Source organism: Thamnophis elegans, chromosome 1 (genome assembly GCF_009769535.1).
Source record: "Thamnophis elegans isolate rThaEle1 chromosome 1, rThaEle1.pri, whole genome shotgun sequence".
NCBI classification, from domain to species: domain Eukaryota; kingdom Metazoa; phylum Chordata; class Lepidosauria; order Squamata; family Colubridae; genus Thamnophis; species Thamnophis elegans.
In genome coordinates, this window is record NC_045541.1 from 1,044,721 (window position 1) to 1,066,272 (window position 21,552).

The following is a 21,552-nucleotide window of genomic DNA, read 5'->3' on the forward strand; positions in this document are numbered from 1 at the left end:
TTCCATCAGGAGACAATTCATAAATCTTAAGTTATTGTCAAGATGAATAAAACAGACCCCTTTTATTTCTGTAGCTGTACAGAATAGTTCGCAGACAAATTGGACTAGAAGGCAATTAAGTATTTTGCTATTCTGGATTGGTTACTTTATTCTGCTTGTGATTTTTAATGATCTGCAGATATTCAACATTTTCATGGATGTACTTACTGGCTGGATTCTTCAAGGAAACTGGGATGGCCTTTATTGTTTATGTCTGTATCAATTTATTCTTCGGCGTCAACACAATCATCACCCATTCAGTTGTTTTTTTACTTTCACAAGAAAAACCTACTGATAAGGTAATAAGCTTGAAAACATGTAATTGGCACCAACTTTTTCATTAATGTTCCAGATTTTATAAAAGAGGGTAGAATACCAATAATATCCAGAGGACAGAAGCAACAGTTACTCCTTAGTTGGCTTGATAATGATTTGCACAAAAAGGGTTTTAGATAAATATAGCTTCATATAAGAAATTATGTATTGCAATGTGATATGCAATAAAGATAAACTCTATTTGAGGGAGTATCAAGAAAAATGAAGGAACCAACAGTTCTATCCTGGTCAGATTCCTTCTCAAGTAATGTGTTTTGTTTCAATCATTAAGAAACTTTCAGACTAAATGGAACTGACAGAGATGGCCAGGTATAGCCCATATGTGGCTTGCTAATGATTTGCATGAAAAGGATGAATGTAGCATCATGTGTAAATATGAGTAAGCAATGTGCTATAACACAATCTGTTATAAAGGTGTTTTTTTAATGATAAGGTAATTTTATAACTACCAAAGTACAATGACGAAATAATTTTTATTTCAGGCCCTGCATGATCTTGCTGAAACATTGAGACAGGTTTTTCTGATATTCCCACAATTCTGTTTTGGTTATGGGTTAATGGAATTATCTCAGTATCAGGCCCTGATGGGTTTTTTAAAAGCCTATGGAGTGGATTACCCTGATAAAACATTCGAATTGGACAGGACAGCATCCAAACTGCTTGGGATGTTCGTTCAAGGAACTCTGTTTTTTACAGTCCGCCTCTTGGTTGATGATGGAACAGTTCAGAAAATATGGCATAAAATATTACAGTAAGTAACTATAAATATATGTGGAAATTCCAAAATTGCAAATAAAATGAGGGATTGACAAAAAGTAAGTTGCAAAAAATAAACTTGCTATAATTTATTGCTTTAACAGGCTTTTATAAAAGGCTTTGTTAAATTAAACTGGTTAGGTTTATTATTAAATTAAGATTACGTAGTAATAGGAACTGTCAAGTATTATGTTGGTCTATTTTGCAGGGGCTACAATATCTCTTTTCTGCATCAAATTAATGTGATTAAGAAGTTGCTTTATTACAGTGCCAAAATGCCAGAAAGAAGTGACGAAATTAATCTCAACTCTTGATCTACAAAGCAGTTTAAGCGAATAGTTGTTGTGTTTGGTTTAATCTCATTTGGGCTACAGATTAGAATAATCCTCATATCTATTCAGTCTAACCATAGGTCCTATCAAGTTTCAGCAATAGATGGAAGCATCTATTTCTCTCACTTGAACTCAGATACTATAAAGGGTCAAATGGTTAGGATGGGAAATTATAGACCATTGCGTATATGAGCTTAGATCACACCTTCAGCTGAAGTTAACAAAATGCAACAATATGTTTGTTTCTTTGCTTGTACTTCACTTTTATTAGTTTTACAAATAACTCAAGGGGGCGAATAAATTCAACACACCTTCCTCCTCCTCCTTATTTTCCTCACAGCAACAGTCCAGAGAGGTAGGTAGTGTTGCAAGAAAGTGACTGGCTTAATATCACCGTGCTTTCTATAACTGTCTGGTTTGGTACAGCAACTAAACAAGACAGGTACAGACTTCAACAGATAATTAGGACTGCTTAAAAAGCCATTGCAACCAGCCTGCCTTGCATTGTATACTGAACGAGCCAGAAAGAGGTCTGAGAAAATATCTACATATCTCTCACATCCTGGACATAAACGGTTTCAACTTCTCCCTTCAGGAGAAGGGCATGCAAAACAACTAGACAAAAAAATAGTTGTTTCCCCCATGTCATCACTCTGCAAGACATAATTCCCACAGCACTTATCCTTATGCCTAAGGATAACTAAGCATGTAGTAGGATTGTATTACTATTATCCTTCTCACCTTTCCTATTATCTACTCCTATTAGTATCTTATGACTATCACTTTGTTGGTTGTATCTTATATTTATGATTGTATCTTATGATGTATGCTTTATCGCTTTGTTGCTTATATGTATACTGAGAGTTTATGCCAACACCAGAGACAAATTCCCTGTGTGGCCAATCACCCTTGGCCAATAAAGAATATTCTATTCTATTTTCCATTTCCATTTCCATTCTGTATATTGATTGGTAATGAATAATTGGAATTTTAAGAAAAACTTCTGCAGAAAACTTATTATATCGACAAAATATTTCATAAGACAACATTTAAAAATAAGGTGATACTAATAAACTTGATTTTAATTTTTGGTAGGTTCTTATTTAATAAATTGCATGGTAAGTCTCCACTCTACCTTGAAGACATTGTTGGGGAGGAAGACAAGGATGTCAGAGCAGAAAGAGAGCGAGTGACACTCGGCTTGTCCGACTCGGATGTGTTGCAGCTCCAGAATCTTTCCAAAATCTACCATCTTCCCTACCGGAGGATTGTAGCCGTGAGAAATGTCAACATTGGAATCCCAGCAGGAGAGGTAAGTCATTAAACCAAAAGTAGAAAGTGGAAATTATGAGAAGTAAACATTCTTATTATGTGTGTAGCTAGGCACAAAGAATTGTGCACAGCTTAAGAGGCATCTTCAGGCTGGACATATCAGGCATACACCGCCTGTTCATTTCTCTGTTTCATGTGAATCAAAATCTGCTGCATAAGACATATATCTTGCTCTATATCAGGGAGGCTGATCCTGCACGGAACTTAATCATTTCAGAGATTAGATGAGAGAACTGCAAAAATGATGAAGTATTCATCTGGATGTTTCTGCTGCCCCCCGCCCCTTTGAAACTGACATTTTACTAGTTATTTAAGTTATTAATGCATATAAGTATGCTGTTTTTGATATCTCTTGGGTTTTCTATTTTGTTTGTTTTAAGCATCTTCTTTTATTAAAATTGCAAATATTATGGATAATGTGAAAGAATATTAGTTTTTCAAATCTATTGTAAGGTAAAGAAACTGCAAATGCCTTGAAAACCATGTGATCTTCCTCCTCCAGTGCTTCGGCTTGCTTGGTGTGAATGGGGCTGGGAAAACCACCATTTTTAAAATGCTGACAGGCGACATTGGCCCAACTGACGGAAGGCTCCTGATGCAAGATGAATCTGGGTATGGAGGGCAGATCCATCCTCCACGATGAAAGTGGAGCAACCTAGCTAAGAAAATAAAACCAACATGGAAGAAAATAATTTATGTTAAATGAAATCCAAATAGACTCTTCCATTACTTTAGTGATACCTATTTCTGTAATGCATTTTTATCCGTAGTATAGAGATTGAGGCCATGTGAAGCTTAATTCAAAGTTTTGTTAAATTATAGCATTTCAGAGTAATTCATTCAACAATATTGTTTTTAATAATTTAACAGGAACTGTAAATCACAGTTGCCTGTCTCCCACCTCAGCTGAATGATTATGTGAGAAACCCTTAGCCACCAGTGACTTCCCTGGTATTCTTAGGCCACTCTTGAGAATGAGGCCTTAAAATGGAAATGCAAAACAGACATCAAAATGTGGCCCCAGTAAAACCCAGTAAGAAGACTGGCATTTTACACACTGGATGTATTCAGTGATTAAAACTGGATGGGTTTTTTTTTAATGACAAAACTCATGCAATAAATTGACTGAAGCTAAACATAAAATCATGCATTGTAAGTCTGTCAATAGAAGATTATCCATAAATGTGACTTTATCCAAATGCAATCTTAGATGTATAGAACACAGATGCAATGAGAAAGCAATGGCAGGGACTATGTTTCTCTTTCTACCATAGATGTTTGCACAAGTGTTTCACACAGCTTTCTGCTATATTAACTTTTAAGTTCTTTTAATCTTTCCAGACTTAACAAATAATTTTTGCAATTCAGATCCTTGAGTGAAATTAATGATGCACACCGTTCACAATTTGGATACTGTCCTCAAGAAGATGCTCTAGATGACTTGTTGACTGTTGAAGAACACATGTATTACTATGCACGGTTACATGGCATCCCAGAGGAAGAAATTAAAGGGGTATGTAAAATTAAGATGAAGTAGAAATGTCAGTTTTCGGGAAAACTACCAAGTAATGCTGGAGTTTTGCTTTTAACATACTGGTAGTTTAAAAGGGACACGGTGGCTCAGTGAGTAAGTCACTGACCTTGTCGATCAGAATGGTCGGCAATTCAGTGGTTTGAATCCCTAGCACCACGTAACGGAGTGAGCTCCCATTATTTGTCCCAGCTTTTGCCAACCTAGCAGTTCAAAAGCATGTAAAATGCAAGTAGAAAAATAGGAACCACCTTTGGTGGGAAGGTAATAGCGTTCCGTGTGCCTTCGGCGTTTAGTCATGCCAGCCACAGGACCACGGAGACGTTTTTGGACAGCGCTGGCTCTTCAGATAATCTGAAGATCTGAAAAGCTGTGAAAATCAAATTGTTCTTGAGCAGCAAATAATATACTTAGTGTGACCTATGCTATAGCTCACTTCATCACATAGCCACTCTATCCATCAGTTTACCAGGCTCCTTCGGATTTCTGGCTGTCCTAGACTAACACTGCTACTCTTCTACTAAACCATAGGAGAAAAGGGAATTGTTCCATTTCATTTGGAATTCATCAAAGACCAATCAATCAAAGTGTTTCTTAAAGTTTTTTTTTCTTTCAGGATCCCCTTCCCACTTTTATAACTATGGAGAAACACAAAAGAGCTTTTGTTTACATGGTTTATACACATTTATAGAATATTTATAGACTCGTGTAAAAATAATACTAAATCCATTAAATATTAGTATAAATAAAACCCCTATTTTTACCAAAAAATGAGAAAAGTGACATAGTTTTGGCAAATGCTATCAATATCGGACAAATAATTTTGATTTCACAAATCTTCAGGTTCCTAGAACCCTGCTTTAAGAATTACTGACTCAAGGTATTATGTTAAGTTCTAGGTATCACATTTTACAAAGGATTTAGAGTTCAAGTGGCATAGGAACAGATCTGCAAAAATATAGCCTTACAAAACAAAATTGGTAGGAGAGTCTTGTGCACACAACTATAATTTCTTTTCTAACTCCAAAATGCTTGCTACAGATTTATTATCTATGCTTCATTTTAATATGTTTGATTAAAACTGCTGGTAAATTAGCATTGAACAGGAAGTTAAAAAATTGTTAATTGTAAAACTGTCAAAATAATATTTCTTCCTAAAATTCAGGTACTAATTATATTGTCATACCATAATTGTTCAAGAATGGTCATTTTTCTGAATCTCTTCCCCCCACAGATTGTATTTCACCTTCTTTATCGACTTGATCTCATGCCTTACCGATGTAGAATTGCCTCTATGTGCAGCTATGGCACCAACAGAAAGTTATCGGCTGCTCTGGCCCTTCTGGGGAAACCATCGGTTTTACTCTTGGTATGAAATACAAACATTATTCTGTGGGGAATTCTTATGATTTTTCTTATTCTCTATCTCATAGTCTTGCAAAGTAATAGTTACAAGTTGAGAGAAAACTATTTTGTTAAAGCCAGAGATTGTGCTCAGCAGGTTAGTAGAGATGGTCAAGAGAGATATGGATCTAGCCCATACATTACGACAATGCCACCTTCTCCTTTTGGTTGCACAAAATGGAATAAAAATTATGTTGCCACACTTGCTTAACAGTTTCACAGAATAAACTATTACACCCTTACTCTCCACCACAATGCAAGGTGTGTATAATCTGTAACAATTTGCTACCCATGATTTTGGAGGCAAATAGATTATGAACCTACTTGTGGTGAGTTATTTTGTTCCGTATGTTTTGGACACAGGCAAGCATTTCATCTGTTACCCCTGTTACCAAGTTCTTCCCATAACTATCACCTTCACTTCCTCCCTCAGTATTTTATATATATATCATTTTTTTCATTTTTTTCATTTCCATAACATATAACCACATTTATACTATTACATAGCCAACATCGTATTGTATTATTAAATGTTTGCATCAATTCATCTTACCATCAACTCCCAATTATTGGCTCTTCTGCTCTCCATACACCATATTTGTACCTTATTCATCACTTTCTTCTTCCTCTTCATTCTCTCTCTCTACCTCCTTTCTTCCCTCTGTCGTCCTCCTTTCTTCCCTCTGTCCCCTTCCTCTCTCCTCTCTTCCCTTTCCACTCCTTCTTTCTCTCCTCCTCTTCTTCCTGCCCTCTCTCCTATCCCTCTTTTCTTCCCTTAACGTTGTCCTCTACTTCATCTCATTTACTTGGTGTATTTCAGCTTCTGAGCAAGCTCCATTTTATGTTGATGGTATTTATAATTCATTATTAAGAGTTCACCATGGTTCTGTGGTAAGGTTCCCCAACATGTTTCAACCATAGGTATACGTCACATTTTGAAAACACTTTCAGGCTTCCTCAAATTGGTATTCTACTACATTGATAGTGATTGTGTTAAAAGTATCAAATTTAAATATTAATATCCTGGTTATGTCCCCATGGAATCGATGGATTGTTCCTTATATTAGGTCTACTAACCGTTTCCATCTTTGGGGAGCAAGTGAATTTGCCAGTTTGCATGTGGAAAGGAGACCACCAGGACATCTCACAGATAGAAAAATAGGCTCCAGATTTCCCCTCTCATTATTCCACTGCCTTAGAGATTCACACTATATTAAACACACACTAGAAACAAGGTCACTTAAAATCAGCCTTTATTAATCTATTTGGCAATTGTGTTATATATGCTTTCTGTGTGTGTGTATTAAGCCCAAAGATAAAAGAGAGGAAAAAAGTTGACACATCATCAACCAACGGAGGATCTGGGTCCTGCGGACTCGCCCTCTCGGCACAAAAGAAGGCTGCCTCTTTTAAGAGAAGACACACGAACATGCGTGCAGCAATTAATTGTGGGGCAAAGGGGAAGGGGGGAAGGGGGGAAGAGCAGCTCAGAGAAAAGACAGAAGGCTTGTTGTCTCCGTTAATTTGATTCAATAACTTATCGTCATCTTCCCCAACAGCTCTGGGGGAGGGGGGAGGAAATGCAGAGGATTTTCTAGCTCGGACCCCAGGCAACTGGGCAGGGAGACGAACCCCAGAGAGGAAACTCGACACAGAATACTTTCTCCCTCCCTCCCTCTTTTTCCCTTTCCTTCCTCCGATTGGCTGGTGGCCAATTGTCTCCTGAGCCCCAAAGCCTGGCGTGAGCAGTATTTCGCCCAATGGGCCATGTCAAAGGCTCTGGGACCGAAGAGCCTGGGGCTCATTGGCCGGCGCAAACCGCTAGGGGCATTTCAGCGGAGGACAAATGGTGGAGGTTAATGGATGGGGGCGGAACCCAGGGGACAAACAAGGGGCGGGGCGAACAGTCCCAGACTCCCCTCTGATGCTATTTCTGCCTTGTTTTGTTCCTGCCTGTTTCTTGAGTTCATATTGATTTATTATCCCCATTAGTAAAATGGGAGCAAAGCCAGGGAATAAAACGAATCACATTACTCATAATTAAGGGCAGGCTCACCAATCAAGACAACATGATTCAATAGGATTATAAGGGGGGCAAGACAGACAGGATACAGATTGGTAATGGGAGCAGCATAGTTTTAGTTATCAAATGTATTTGCTACCAATCCTACAGTTTGAACCAAAAAAAACCCCAAATTATGCTGACGACGTTTTTATTTATTTATTTATCAAATTCAGAGGCTGTTCATCTCACAAAGCAACTCTGTTTTATGTTGGCATAGAGGACAGTCGAAAAGATTACATTGCAAATAAATTCCTGAGGAGGAGGTGATGCCATATAAAAAGTAGAACAGTGATTAGAAAAGAACCAAGTGTGTCAGTGGGGAAAGTTTCTGTAATTAATTAGGGAATAATTGCCTTCCTCGGTCAACAGCATTTAGCCTAATTTCTGGCTATCGGACCATAATGTCTCTATTTGGAAACCATCAGCAAATATTTTTATCACAAGTGCGACTTCATTTCCTTTCAAGCGGAAGTGGGCTACTGCCAGTTCAGAGCAGTTTGGGCAAAACCAGTATTTCCGACCAGCGGCTGAGCCCGCCTACCTGCCCCAGCGCTATCCCGCCCTATATAATCGCCATGTTTTTGATGCCACCTGCATTTTCGGTTCTGGGCAAACCGGTTGTTAATATTATGTGGCCCCCACCTCTGCTTTCAAGCCTGATCTCATTTATAATATTAAGTGCTTTTACCCCACATTAATTTCACATGGTTAGTATTGAGTTCAAGTTTGCCATTGAGGTTTTTTGACGTCATTATTTTACTGCTGTTTTTGATATAAATCCTGAATCTTCTACACTACTCAGGGTTAAAACAAAGGTCTATGTTAAATCTCCAGGGATTTCTCTTATTTAGATGAAATTGTGGGTCACACCCCTTCCTAGAAACTCCTACATTCATCCAGGTTGTTTCAATCTCCTGAGCACATCAATGTTACGGACAACCATAGTATTTCAATGAGCAAACATTGATGCATTAACAACTGATAGGCAATGTAAACCAAGTGCAAAAATAGAACAAAACATCCCATTTCCTCTCAAGATCTATATGTTGAAATGGCTTTCCAGATCACTCACCTTGCTCGTCATTCCATTCCTGCAGCAACAGAGAAATCACACGTTCACAAACATGTTTATCCAATAATTCTGCATCTTAATAGTATAATCTGTATACAATATCTATATCATATTCCCATAAAAAAACAAGTGCTCGTATATATGGTATGATCTCTAGCCTCGCAGCAAATTTGTATTTGAAATGACAATAGTGCAGTGCTGTCTCTCCTGAGTTTTTGATAAGAATTCAGAAAATGGGGGAAACTTCATTCTTATTTTCTCTGTTTTCAATCAATAAAAGAAAAAGATAAAGATAACCAGTTATATTTCAGATATAATGAATTAAGTTCATCCATAATTAAATCATCTTTTAAAATATTTTTTAAATTGCTTTTATGTAAGCCACCCAGAGTCCTTCGGGATTGGGCAGCATACAAATCTATTAAAATTACAAAATTACAAAAGCTCAGCTTTCCTAAGAACTGTTTTTTATTTCTTTCTTTTGTGCAATATCTAGACATTTCTGTTGCTTAACAATGAAGACTTCTGACTTTTTACTCGATAGGAAGCTCTCCTAAGATGGCCTTATTCACAAGCAAATGAAGAATTTCACTGCTTACTATAATATAGTGGCAATTATGTTGTAAACCTTTAAAATAATGTTCAGTAAAATGCAGGATGAACTAACAGGAAAGCTAGTAGTGCTTTTAAAAATGTTAAAAAATGTTTTTTCTTAACTTGTAATATTCTTGCCAAATGTTTTTAATTTAGGATGAGCCAAGTTCTGGTATGGATCCTAATGCAAAGAGGCATTTATGGAAAATCATCACTGAGGAAGTGCAGAACCAACGTTCAGTGATACTTACTTCACACAGGTATAATACATTATCTGAGGCCTAATGAAAATGTTCAGACCTACATACAGTATAATATAGAATAGTTATAAAATAATATTTAAATAATAACATTATTGTGACGTAAATAAATGCATTAAATAATAACAGTATGTAATCATTTCTTTCTGCTTGCTTATTTGGTGTTTTGGCTTTGTTATATTTATTCAAGTTTAACTAGTAGAATAGAATATGAGACCAACTACGTGGGAAACGATGAGTCTCTGACCAGGCAGTCATATAAAGTGAGACACTGCCGACTCTCTAATGACTTTTACTCTCTTATCAGTATGTAAAATACAACTAAAATTTAAAATAGGAAATCAAGGTAAGGAAAAAGAGAGAGGGGAAAAATATGAGTTACAAGGAAAGAAAGAAAAAAAGGCATTGACTTCCGAGGGACATAGAGGGCAGGCAGCCACGTTGTCCGGGCTGCATGGGATTCAAGAGCGGTGTGCCATTTCCGGGAAGCCATCTGCCGCAGATGCCAACGGAAGGGCCACATTGCCGAGGTGTGCAGAACCTCCCAGCCCACCCCGTCCTAGCCAAGACCCATGGCTCAGCAGGGGAGACCAAACAACCCAACAGTGGAATAGGCAGAGGGAGGAACAGGACCAAGCCCAGAGGGAGATCCATCACACCAGTGTGGGCCATTCAGATGCCTATGAAGGGGAAAAGTTCCATGCCACAGTGACCATTGAAGGGGGACCATGCAAGATGGATCTGGACACAGGATCATATTTTACAATCATGTCCTGGCATACCATTAAGAAATTGAACCCGACAGCCAGCAAGAAGTTCCTCAAACCACCAAACGTCCAGCTCAACGACTACCAGGGGAACCGGATCCAAGTCCTAGGAAGAATGGAGGTCAAGATGGTGTTCCATGAATTCCAGGGCCATCTACCCCTCATGATTGTCACCAGCCACCGACCATCCCTGCTGGGAGTGGAATGGTTCAAGCCCCTGGGGTTAGACATCATTTAAAGTGAACCCAAAGAAATGTAAAATCGGCGTGAGGCAGGTAGAGTTCCTGGGATACCTTATAGACGGGTCTGGCATCGACCCCACCGACAGCAAAGTAAAGGCCATTAAAAACGCCCCTACCCCAAGGAACAAGACAGAGCTCCAAGCTTTCTTAGGACTATTGAACTTTTATGGTATTTTTCTACAACAGAAGGCCACCATTGCTGAGCCACTGCACAGGCTCGGGAAAGATGGCGCCGTGGACCTGGGGACAGAAGGAAGACCAGGCCTTTGCAGCAGTAAAAGAGCTCTTATCCTCCAACAGCTCATCCAGTTCAACCATACCTTGCTGGTTCGGATCCTCTGTGAAGCCTCCCCCTTTGGAGTCAGAGCGGTCCTCAGCCATTGCCTACCAGATGGATCGGAGGCTCTCATAGCCTTTTACTCCAAGACCTCGTCCCCGGCTTAATGCAACTACAGCCAGATCGACAAGGAAGCCTTGGCTGCAGTCACAGGGATCAAGAGATTCCATGAGTACATGTATGGCAGACACTTCAAACTTGTCACGGACCATAAGCCACTGCTGGGGCTCCTCACCTGGAACCAACAAACCCTGCCATACATGTCCCCAAGGATGACCAGATGGGCCATTTTCCTCACAGTGTACTACTATGAGCTGATCCACCGCCCAGGGAAGGACATCAGCCATGCTGATGCACTCAACCGTTGCCCGTTACCAGAGCTGGTGGAAAACCACCGCCATGGTGCTGCTGATTGACGTTGACCCAGCCAGCCCAGGGACATTGCAGAGTACACACAAAAGGATAAGGGGTTGTGAAAGGTTCTGAACTGGGTGTTGAGGGGGTGGCCACAGGAGAAGCTGAGTGAAGAGTTCCAGAGCTACCAAAGTAAGCAAGCAGAGCTATCAACTATCAAGGGTTGCTTGTTGTGTGGGGAGAGAGTAATCATACCACAGAAGCTGCGGAGGCGAGCCATGGAAGCCCTCCATGAGGGTAACCCAGGGATAGTATGGATGAAGGCACTAGCCCGGAGCTACATCTGGTGACCCAATTTGGATAAGGACATCATGGAGTGGGTGGCCACTTGCAGACCTTGCCAGGAGACTTGACTAGCCCCACCCTGGGCACCCGTGTGGGAGTGGGAAGCAACCAAAGAACCGTTGTCGTGCATCCATATTGACTTCATGGGACCAGTGGAAGGGTAGACATTCCTGATCATTGTGGATGCTTACTCCAAATGGCTAGAGGTCATGATCATACAATCAACAATGGCGGAAGCCACCACCAGAATGCTCCAGAAACTTTTCGCGACCCATGGCCTACTCGACCCCCTGGTCTCCGACAACAGCCCATAACTGACCACCAAGATGATGGATATTTTCCTTGTGGATCAAGGGATCTGGCATGTTCTCATCGCCCCGTTCAATCCAGCGAGCAACAGGCAGGCTGAGCGAATGGTGAGGCTCACAAACGAAACCCTCACCCAAATGGGACCAGGAAGCCGGCAGGAAAAGGTCGACCAATTCCTTTTCGCCCAACACATCACCCCCCCAAGCGACCACCAACAAGAGCCCAGCAGAGCTGTTGATGGGGAGAAGACTAAGGTCCAGACTTGACCAGTACCACCTGGACTACCTTCCAGAGAACCCCCTGGATTCCGCTCGACCAGCCCGGGAGTTCAACATAAATGACCAGGTATTCGCCCACAACTACATGGGTACCCGACTTGGCTGGTGGGCTGACTCATGGCCGTCACTGGGCCAAAATCGTACTGAGTGGAGCTAGAGGATGGACGAATCTGGAGGAGGCACATCTACCAGCTCCGACACCGCGTGGGGGGATGATGAACTGAGGAACCAGGGCTATTGGACCGCACCCACCAGCTCAGAACAACTCCTGGATAACCCCAGGTCTCCGCCCCGCGGAGCATGGTGAACCACCATCCGGGAAGCAGGCTGGTGGGACTCAGCCCAACCAAGCCAAGAGATCGAAGAATGACCGTCCAACCCAAGCCGTGAGCACGTAGCTGTGTCCGAAGCTATCCTGCAAAGATAGGGCATCTCAGGAGCCGAAGGAACCAGGCTGGAGCTCGACTCGCAGGCCGAGGAGCTCCAGAAGGTTCCTTCCCAGGCAGCTGGAGGATCAGCAGGCTCAACCGCACTGGCCGAGCTCCCAGGGAAAAGTGATCTGCGCAGGTCAAGTGGGAGACCGGATTTCACTTAAGATGCACTTGTACCTTTGTTTTTTTCCTTGCTTTTCTCCACGTTAGATTTCATGTTCTTTTCAGTCCCATTTTGCTGATTATTTATTGACATATATAAGTTGGGCATATTTTTGAGAAAATTGCAAACAGCAGGATGTGCTCTAATCATCAGACATTTTAGTTGAAATTGAATTGAAAATGCAGTTCCTTTTGGTTTTCAGCATGGAAGAATGTGAGGCCCTCTGCACCCGCCTGGCTATCATGGTAAATGGAGAGTTCCGGTGCTTGGGCTCATTACAGCATATCAAAAGCAGGTCGGTAAAACGTTTCTTTTGGGGCGACTTTGCCACCCAACTGAACAAGCAGTGAAGTGCATAAGAGCAATTTTTGCTCTAAGGGGGGAGATGGTACAAAAATTACCAAACAAATAATGTTTCAGTTTTATGGATAAGGGAACCACAAAGGTTCATATTTGGTGATATAATGAAGTTTTTGCATCCTATCACATCTTTGTATCGTAACTTAGATATTTAGAGCAAGATTTGCCACATTCAAGCATCAAAGGATGAGCATAGGACACAGCATAGATAGCAACACTGCCTACACAAACCACGGATGTTGCATCACTTAGGCCCTTCTAACTGCTATGTATTGAGATGAGCCCAACTGTGAACTTCCAACTCTTTTGGAGGGAAACCTAGAACATTCATAGTTGGGAAGGCTTTTTCGAGTATTATGCTTGGTGAAGGCCCTGAGTATGAATCATAAGGGTTTGCCTGCTGTTCTCCAGTTCCAGTTTGAGTCAGTAAATGCTGTTGTATCTATGCTGCTCTGTTCTTGCCTACTGCAGCCCGTGAGGCGATAGTGGCGATGAAGGTGGGATGCTGCAGATGAGGGAGCTGCTGCTAACACAGAGACTGAAATTACTGGGTGTCAGACGGGGTAAAGAGCCCTGGTGCGACCAAGCCCCCCACCCTGCCTGCCAGATGTACCTGAGGGATCCATCCCGGGGACTCCTAAGTGCAGCCCAGCTCCTCCTGCAGCAATGGAGGCATTGACCAGCACCCCAGGGGGCTTCTCAAAATAGCTAAACTGGGAAGTCTCAATGGGTTTGATATTACTCACCTGGAACAGTGGAGCTCATATGTTCTCCTGAGTAGACAACTATCTCTGGGCTAACCAGGTCACGGACGATGGCCTGAAGGCGGCAACCCTACCATGTGTCTATGGACCAGCCACATTTGATATCGCTGAAACCTTGATAACACCAGCAAGTCTAGAGATGGCAGGCCGAGGTAGACCTCAAGAAACCATTAAGCAAACATTTTGAGCCTAAACTCTTGGTTGTGGCCCTGCTTGCCATTTGAGCAACATGAACCGAGATCAGGGAAATCTGCAGCAGAGTTTGTTCCAGTTTGAATGTAATAAATTATACTTTTCTTATTTTCCTCTAGATTTGGAAAAGGATTCACTGTGAAGATGCATTTGAGTAACAGTGTGGACAGCATTGAGAAGCTGACTCTATTTTTACAAACAAACTTTCCAAATACACATTTAAGGGTACATATTTTTACATATCTATACTGTGAAGTGCCTGAATGTCACATTAACAACTTAAAAATCTGGTTATATTTCTTTGGGCTTCGGGGAGATTTCTAACATGATAGAATATTCTTTCATGCATTTAAATAAGCAGAATATCAATAAGGCTAAGCTAAAGTGCAATGATTTTTTTTCATAGAATGTAATAATGTGAGTGCCTGTTGTTCAGTCCAGCCAGAAACTAAAAAGAGGCCAAATTATTCTTAATTAATGCTCTGATAGAAATTGTAGTATCCTGAATTAACTGTAGCATTCACAAGGTAATATTACCAGCCAAAAGTATCACATTTGTTCTATAAAATTAGAGTACAGAGTATGTTTTACAGGTTTCTTTCCTCATTCCCTTTTAAGGATCGCACCACATTATTGTACAGGAGAAAACAGATTTTTTTTTTAAAAAAAAACACTTTTATAAGATTCCTTTAGAAATTTGGTTGCGCCTGGTTCTAAGATCTTGGCAGCATAAAAAAAAGCAAAAGCTGAAGTAGTTCCTGATTAATAGGACCTATTAACACTGGAGGGTTTTTTCCTTTATCAAATGTATAAGCACATAACGATTCTGACTCTGATAGTTCATTCTCAAGCTCCTTGTAGAGTAGTTTGTAAAAACCATCCAGGATAACAGAGAAGGCCCTGTAAAATAACTTCACATACTGTGATGAAAGAAATGGCACAATCCTATAAAAATGCCAGATACAATCAAGATTGGAAATATGAGTCAAGATTGGAAATGTGTTGTCAGATGGATAGATGGCATTTGATTTAAAATGTGCATTTGTCTGCATTAAATCTTATTCACACAGGACCATCAACTGAACATGGTGGAATATCACATCCCAGTGTCTGCAGGAGGCGTGGCAAACATATTTCAACTTCTAGAAATGAACAAAGCAGTTTTTGAAATTAAACACTTCTCTGTGAGTCAAACAACACTGGACGAGGTAAGCAAATAAAAGGTGTCTCGTTTTTTGTTGATATAATAGAATTAAACTGTAAGAAGCACAGACGTCTGGATTGCAGCTCCTGGGACATTGGATCTCTTTTCCTAGTTTGAGGCAAGATATCTTGTAATTGTTACCAGCAATGTGTGAAAATCAGTCCTTGTATGGAATCCCTAGGAATCTATAGAACGTCTGATATTTTTAGGCAAAGTTTGGAATGTCTGTGTTCTTTTAATATGTTATATACTTTCCCTGGCATTATGTATAACACTTAGGCATTATGCAGAATGTTAAGAACTCTTTAGGTAAAATATGAAAAGAGACTCATGAAAAGGGTGAGGGTTGGAATTAGCCTAACCCTAACTCTTTATTGAAAACATCTATATGAAAATGAAACAAGAAATGCAAAATGAAGAACTTTCTTACTGAAAAAAACAAGGACCAAAAAACTCAGAAAAAGTCTAGGAAAGATTCCATAGATGAAAATCCTAAAGGGGAAAGCAACTCAAGAAGTGTGGGACACTCTGAAAAAATGTGATCATAAAAGCCCAGTACAGCACAATACGACTGAAAAAGAAAAATAAGGAATTCAAGAAGAAACCAGCATTGCTGCACAAAGCTCTCTCTGGTAAACTAAAAGACAAATAAAAAGAGGGACACGTAACTAGGGCAGAACATCAGCAGATAGCCGGAAACTACAAAGATGAAGTCAGGAAAGTGAAGGCTCAGAATGAACAAAGACTTGCAACAAAAGTCAAAGATAATTTTTAAAAAAAGTTTCTTTCACTGTATTAATAACAACAAAAAAGTCAAGGAAACAGTTGATTTACTAAAGAGAGAAGATGGCAAGGAAGTAACAGGCAGCAGGGAGAAAGCAGAGCTGCTTAATTTAACTCACATTCAAACTCAAGAATGCACTAAGGCAGAACACGGAGAGAGGAACTGAGCAACTGGTGGTATATGCAGTACAATGCAGTGAGCCAGGTGGAGGGGAAACAAAACCACTTCATAAACGCATGGCACAATGTAGGAGAACAAACACGTAAGGACTAGATTCAGCAGTCCATCTGCATTTAAGAGACGTTGGCTACCCTTCTGAATACCAAAAAGTCCATATTTTGGACAGAGAGGACCACTGCTTTAAAAAGGGGGTTAAAGAGGCCGTCTATGTCAAAACTGAACCGCCCTCCCTCAACAGAGGGGAGGGATACTATATCATCTATCTCCACACTCATTTGCAGCACTCAGGTGACCCCGATGACACAGATAAACCTCCAGGTGGTCTTAACGATTCACTAAAAGAATGCAAATGACTATCTGTCTGCAAGGAGTATAAATCCTTCCATTTCCCACCATCCAGTCAGAGTTAAAGAAGCTTATTAGATGAGAAGCGAAACATCTTCAAAGAAAAACCAAAAAGTCCAGCGGCCTCTTGAAAAAATCACCTTTGGGACAACCATGACCTGGATGACTGAAAATTTCCACAAACATTTAGGGAAGACAAAATCAAGGAGATAAGTAGAGATTAGGCCAGACCCGGCTCAAAAACAGTAACGGAAAAGGGACCTTGGAGTCAAGGTAGATGATCATTGAACATGAGCCAGCAATACGCGACACCAGCCAAATAAGCTAATACAATCCTTGGTTGTATAAACAGAGGCACGGAATCAAAATCACTTGATGTATCCGTACTGCTTCATAAAGCATGACTAAGGCCACACCTGGAATACTGTAATCAATTTTAGTCACCACCCTACAAAACAGATGTTGAGACTTTGGAAAAAGTTCAGAGAAGAGCAACTGAGATGATCAATGGCCTGGAGACTAAAATGTATGAAGAATGGGTGCAGGATTTGGGTTTGGCTAATCTAGAGAAAAGAACTAGGGGTGAAATAATAACAATAGTCCAATATTTTAGGGGCTGTCCCAAAGAAGAGGGGATCAAATTATTCTCCAAAGCACCAGAGGGCAGGACAAGAAACAATAGTTGGAAACTAATCTAAGCGAGAAGCAACATGGAATTAAGGAGAAACTTCCTTAACAGTGAGAACAAATGACCAGTGGAACAGAAGTTGCCTTCAGAAGTTGCAGGTGCTTCATTGCTGGTGGTTTTTGAGCGGGGAGGGGGGGGGGCTGGACTAGAAGACTTCCAAGATCCCTTCAAGCTCTATTCTGTCCTATCCTATTCTAACCTAACAAGGAATGATAGAATGATATTTTAGTGGAGTATTTTATACTATGCCACTGTGCCTTTTGGCAGTACATAGAAGGAAATATACTAGGAAATATATGAAATATTAAAGCATTTTATACTTTGACGTCCCATTTTTTACATTCTATATATTTCCTAGGCATTCTGTAAAATGCCCAATTTCACACATTGATGGTAACATAACTGTAGCTTCCTGCCATTTAAGTCCATTTCTGAATTTTCTTGAAAGTTTATAAAAAAGCAAATTAATTTGTTTTTCTTTTAAAATATTCTATCTCACTTTAGTAAATCTTCAAAATAGCAATATCTTAATAAATTGCTATTACAAGATAAAACACTGTATTAACATTTAAACATTACAACCTGAATATTAATGGATTCAGTTTTGTTAATGAACATGGACTTGGAAGAATAGGTGGATCTTAGCTATATGTCTAGTAAATAACACTCTTGATCTCTGGGGAAAGAATTCCTAATAATTCCTAATAATTCCTAATTCCGTTACTTTTAAAGCCCTACATGGTATTGGACCTGGGTACTTGAGAGACCGCCTCCTGCCAATTACCTCCCAAAGACCTATTAGATCCCACAGATTAGGCCTCCTCCGGATTCCATCCGCCGGCCAGTGTCGACTGGCGACTCCTCGGGGGAGGGCCTTCTCTGTGGCTGCTCCGACCCTCTGGAACGATCTCCCCATGGAGATCCGGATCCTCACCTCCTTTCCGGTTTTCCGCAAAGCAACTAAGACTTGGCTGTTCCGGCAGGCCTGGGGCTGTTGAACTATCCAGCCCCATCCGAGGTTATGGCTGTTGTAGTATTTTAAATTGTTGTTTTTATTTTATTTTTTGTATCCCCTTCCTTTTTTATTGTGAGCCACCCTGAGTCCCTCGGGAATAGGGCAACATACAAACTCAGTAAATTGAATTGAATTGAATTAAAAGCACCCTCATCTTCATCTCCAAAGTCATTTGAAGGAAGGGTTGAAATACAACTTCATTTGTGCTCCACCTCTCTGGGTATCATATAGCCCTTGGCCCCTAATATAGGATCCGCTATGAATACCAAAAAGAGGCAAATGGCTTTTAATTGGCTTTGTCTGAAATTTTTTCTACACAATGTCTGAAATTCATTTAGGTTGAATGTAACAAATTTGGTAAAATAAGAGCTGTCAGATAAGAGAGGTCTTAGCAGTACCTGCTGATTTCTTCATTCTTGATAAGCATCTGTTTTAGTTTAGTAACCATAACATGAATGCTTTAATTTCATACTTATACTAGGTGTAAGAAGTCCACTTAGAAACTCTCTGAAAACAGAATATGTTTAATTTCATGTAATATGTTTTTGTTTCATTTTAGGTTTTCATCAATTTTGCTAAAGCTCAAAGTAGCTCTGCTATTTCAGATGAAATCACTTATACGAGTTCAGAACCTTAAGGAAACACTTAACGGCTCTACTAAGCTTTATGCCAAATCTTCTTGACTCCTGTATTAAAGCTTTTCTTTGCAAGTTATTTTATGCATATTGTAATCTAGACCATGAATCCAGGCCCTTCCCTTTATATGAGATTGGTCTTTCACTTCTTTCTCAAGTTTTTTTTTATACGTAAGAATACATAACAGATACGAGTATATTTCTCATCATATATTTATAAAACTCTTTCCATGCTCCAACTCCCAAGAAATATACTCAGTGAAAAAGAAGAGCTGCTCTGTGTTAATAAGCCAAAAGATTGCTATAGAGAGAGATTACTACAATGTTAAATAAAAATATTTAAAATGGCTGCATCATCTGTTAATTTCTAATCTTTGTTTAGCTCTTCCTAAAAGGAAATGTTTGTAAGGGAAGAAAAGTATGGAGATATATAGCAAATAGTTGGATAAAAGTTAGTTTTAGGAATATTTCCTTTCCTTTTCTTTACATGTTTTAAATGTCTTTTTTTTTAAATCAAGTTTTTATTTTTTTATATTCTTTATGCATATCACTGCATGAATGGTGTGGTAACTGGGTAACATACATTTCAGTACATATAAACATACTTTTATTATTCCTAAATATTACATTTCATTTCCATTGTTTCATGTTATTTATACATATGTTTTATTACCACCCTTCCTTTCTGAACCATCTTTCTGTCCTTTTATGTATCTTAATATATTAATAATTACTTCCCCCACTATTTTCTATCCTTATTTTAACTTTTTCCCCCTTTCATATTACTATAATATTCAAAGATGTGTTTTCCAACTATTTTGTTGTTCATATTTCCTTAATTACATCAGTTACATCCTTCATTCTTCCATTTTTCAATATCTCCTTATACAGTTTTAGCATCAGTCATGATCATTTATACATTTAGAGTATTTCTATTCATATTCTTTCCAGTTCTTCAATCCATATAATTCTACTACTAATACACATGTTTGGATTAATATATATTTATATATATTTCCCTAATTGCCTATTGTTAAGTTCCAACTTTCCACTGTTATTCATATTTTTATACATATTTAGTAGTACAGTCATTCAAAATCTATTTTCCCATTCTTCATATCCATTTACATCACAATATTATTCTGATATCTATCACACTGCTAAAATAATAATCCAACCTGTATAGTTCTGATATTAATACACATTATTGACATATATTCATAAAAATATTATTGTACTCTATTTTCCCTTATCCTTCATCTCCTACCTGCATCTGAATCTTTAATCTTATTTTCTTTTTAGTTTTTCTCCCATATTTGTCCCGTAGGTCTTTTATTCCCTCTGTTTGACTATGCCATCTAACTTTTCCTCCGAACTCTACCCTTTCCCACTGTCTAATTCCAGAACTCTCCATTCTACTGCCTCTTTTCTCTTTTCCCCAGTTCTCTTCCCGTTTCTTCCCTTTTTAGGTCTTTTACATTATTCCCCTCCTTTTTTAGTTCCTTAAGCACTATTCGTATTGGCAACATCGCCTCCTTGTTATCTTCTTATTGCTGGTATCAGTTTTCCAAAACTTGATTGATTCACGATTCATGAGCCTTGGACCAAACTTCAAAGGAAAATTAGTTGTTTATTAGAAGCATTTATTTTTGGCAAGATCTTTTTTTGGTCAGATATAAGCTTTGTTTGAATTATATCTGAACTTTACATCTGTTCCTTCCCTTCCCTCAGACTGTGTCATAAATCACGTTCCCCAATGAGGTGCACCACCCCCAAGCCTGCTGCAGTAATCTGAGCCGAAAGTATGCATGGAATGCACTCCCCCACCTTCTCTCACTATGACAATTTTAGGAATTGACATTCGGCTCTCCTCACTTTCCAAAAGCAACCTGTGCGAAGCAAAAACAATTTGAGTACAAGTATAGGATTTAAGGCTACGTGTGTGTCCCCCCCCCAGGCTTGTTTGGATTTTCTGCATGGAATTTTTCTATAAGGTGATCAGCCTGGATATTTCTACTCTTTACCCAAGATGCCTCTGACAATGGGTAGCCCTTCCACTTGGAGTTGTCTCCTCTGCCACCTCGAATCAAGGATTTGTTGCACCTCATAATGGGTTGCCCCCCCTATGACCACAGAGCCTGGGGGCTCCTGGGGTAGTGTTCTTAGAATATATCTGACCACGGGTTTTAAGAGGCTACTATGGAATACTAGGTGTACCTTCCCTAGCAGTCGGGGCAGTTTCAATTGCACTGTGACTGGGTTGATGATCTTTACTATGGGGAATGGTTAGATCCCAGATCCCACTCCATCCACTTTCTCCTCTCCAGCAGAGTCCTGGGTTTTCAGGCTCTCTCTGGCTTCATGGCAGCCATTTTGGCTGTTGCTGCTGCTCCTTGTCTTCAGATGAGGGGGCTTTCCAAGTCAGGGAGGAGAGATGT

The 21,552-nt window shown here is 39.7% G+C and overlaps 1 protein-coding gene across 1 annotated transcript in view; it reads left to right on the top strand.

The window, feature by feature from the left end:
- Positions 1–19,419, top strand: part of ABCA12 (ATP binding cassette subfamily A member 12) — a 119,303-nt gene extending 99,884 nt beyond the window's left edge. The window contains exons 44-54 of the mRNA XM_032233361.1: positions 179–338; positions 858–1,126; positions 2,559–2,775; positions 3,298–3,407; positions 4,164–4,308; positions 5,561–5,695; positions 9,618–9,721; positions 13,150–13,242; positions 14,383–14,488; positions 15,334–15,471; positions 19,039–19,419. Coding sequence (XP_032089252.1) covers positions 179–338; positions 858–1,126; positions 2,559–2,775; positions 3,298–3,407; positions 4,164–4,308; positions 5,561–5,695; positions 9,618–9,721; positions 13,150–13,242; positions 14,383–14,488; positions 15,334–15,471; positions 19,039–19,116 — 1,555 coding nt within the window. The 3' untranslated portion in view covers positions 19,117–19,419. The remainder of the gene's footprint in view (positions 1–178; positions 339–857; positions 1,127–2,558; positions 2,776–3,297; positions 3,408–4,163; positions 4,309–5,560; positions 5,696–9,617; positions 9,722–13,149; positions 13,243–14,382; positions 14,489–15,333; positions 15,472–19,038) is intronic.
- The last annotated feature ends 2,133 nt before the right edge of the window (positions 19,420–21,552 follow it).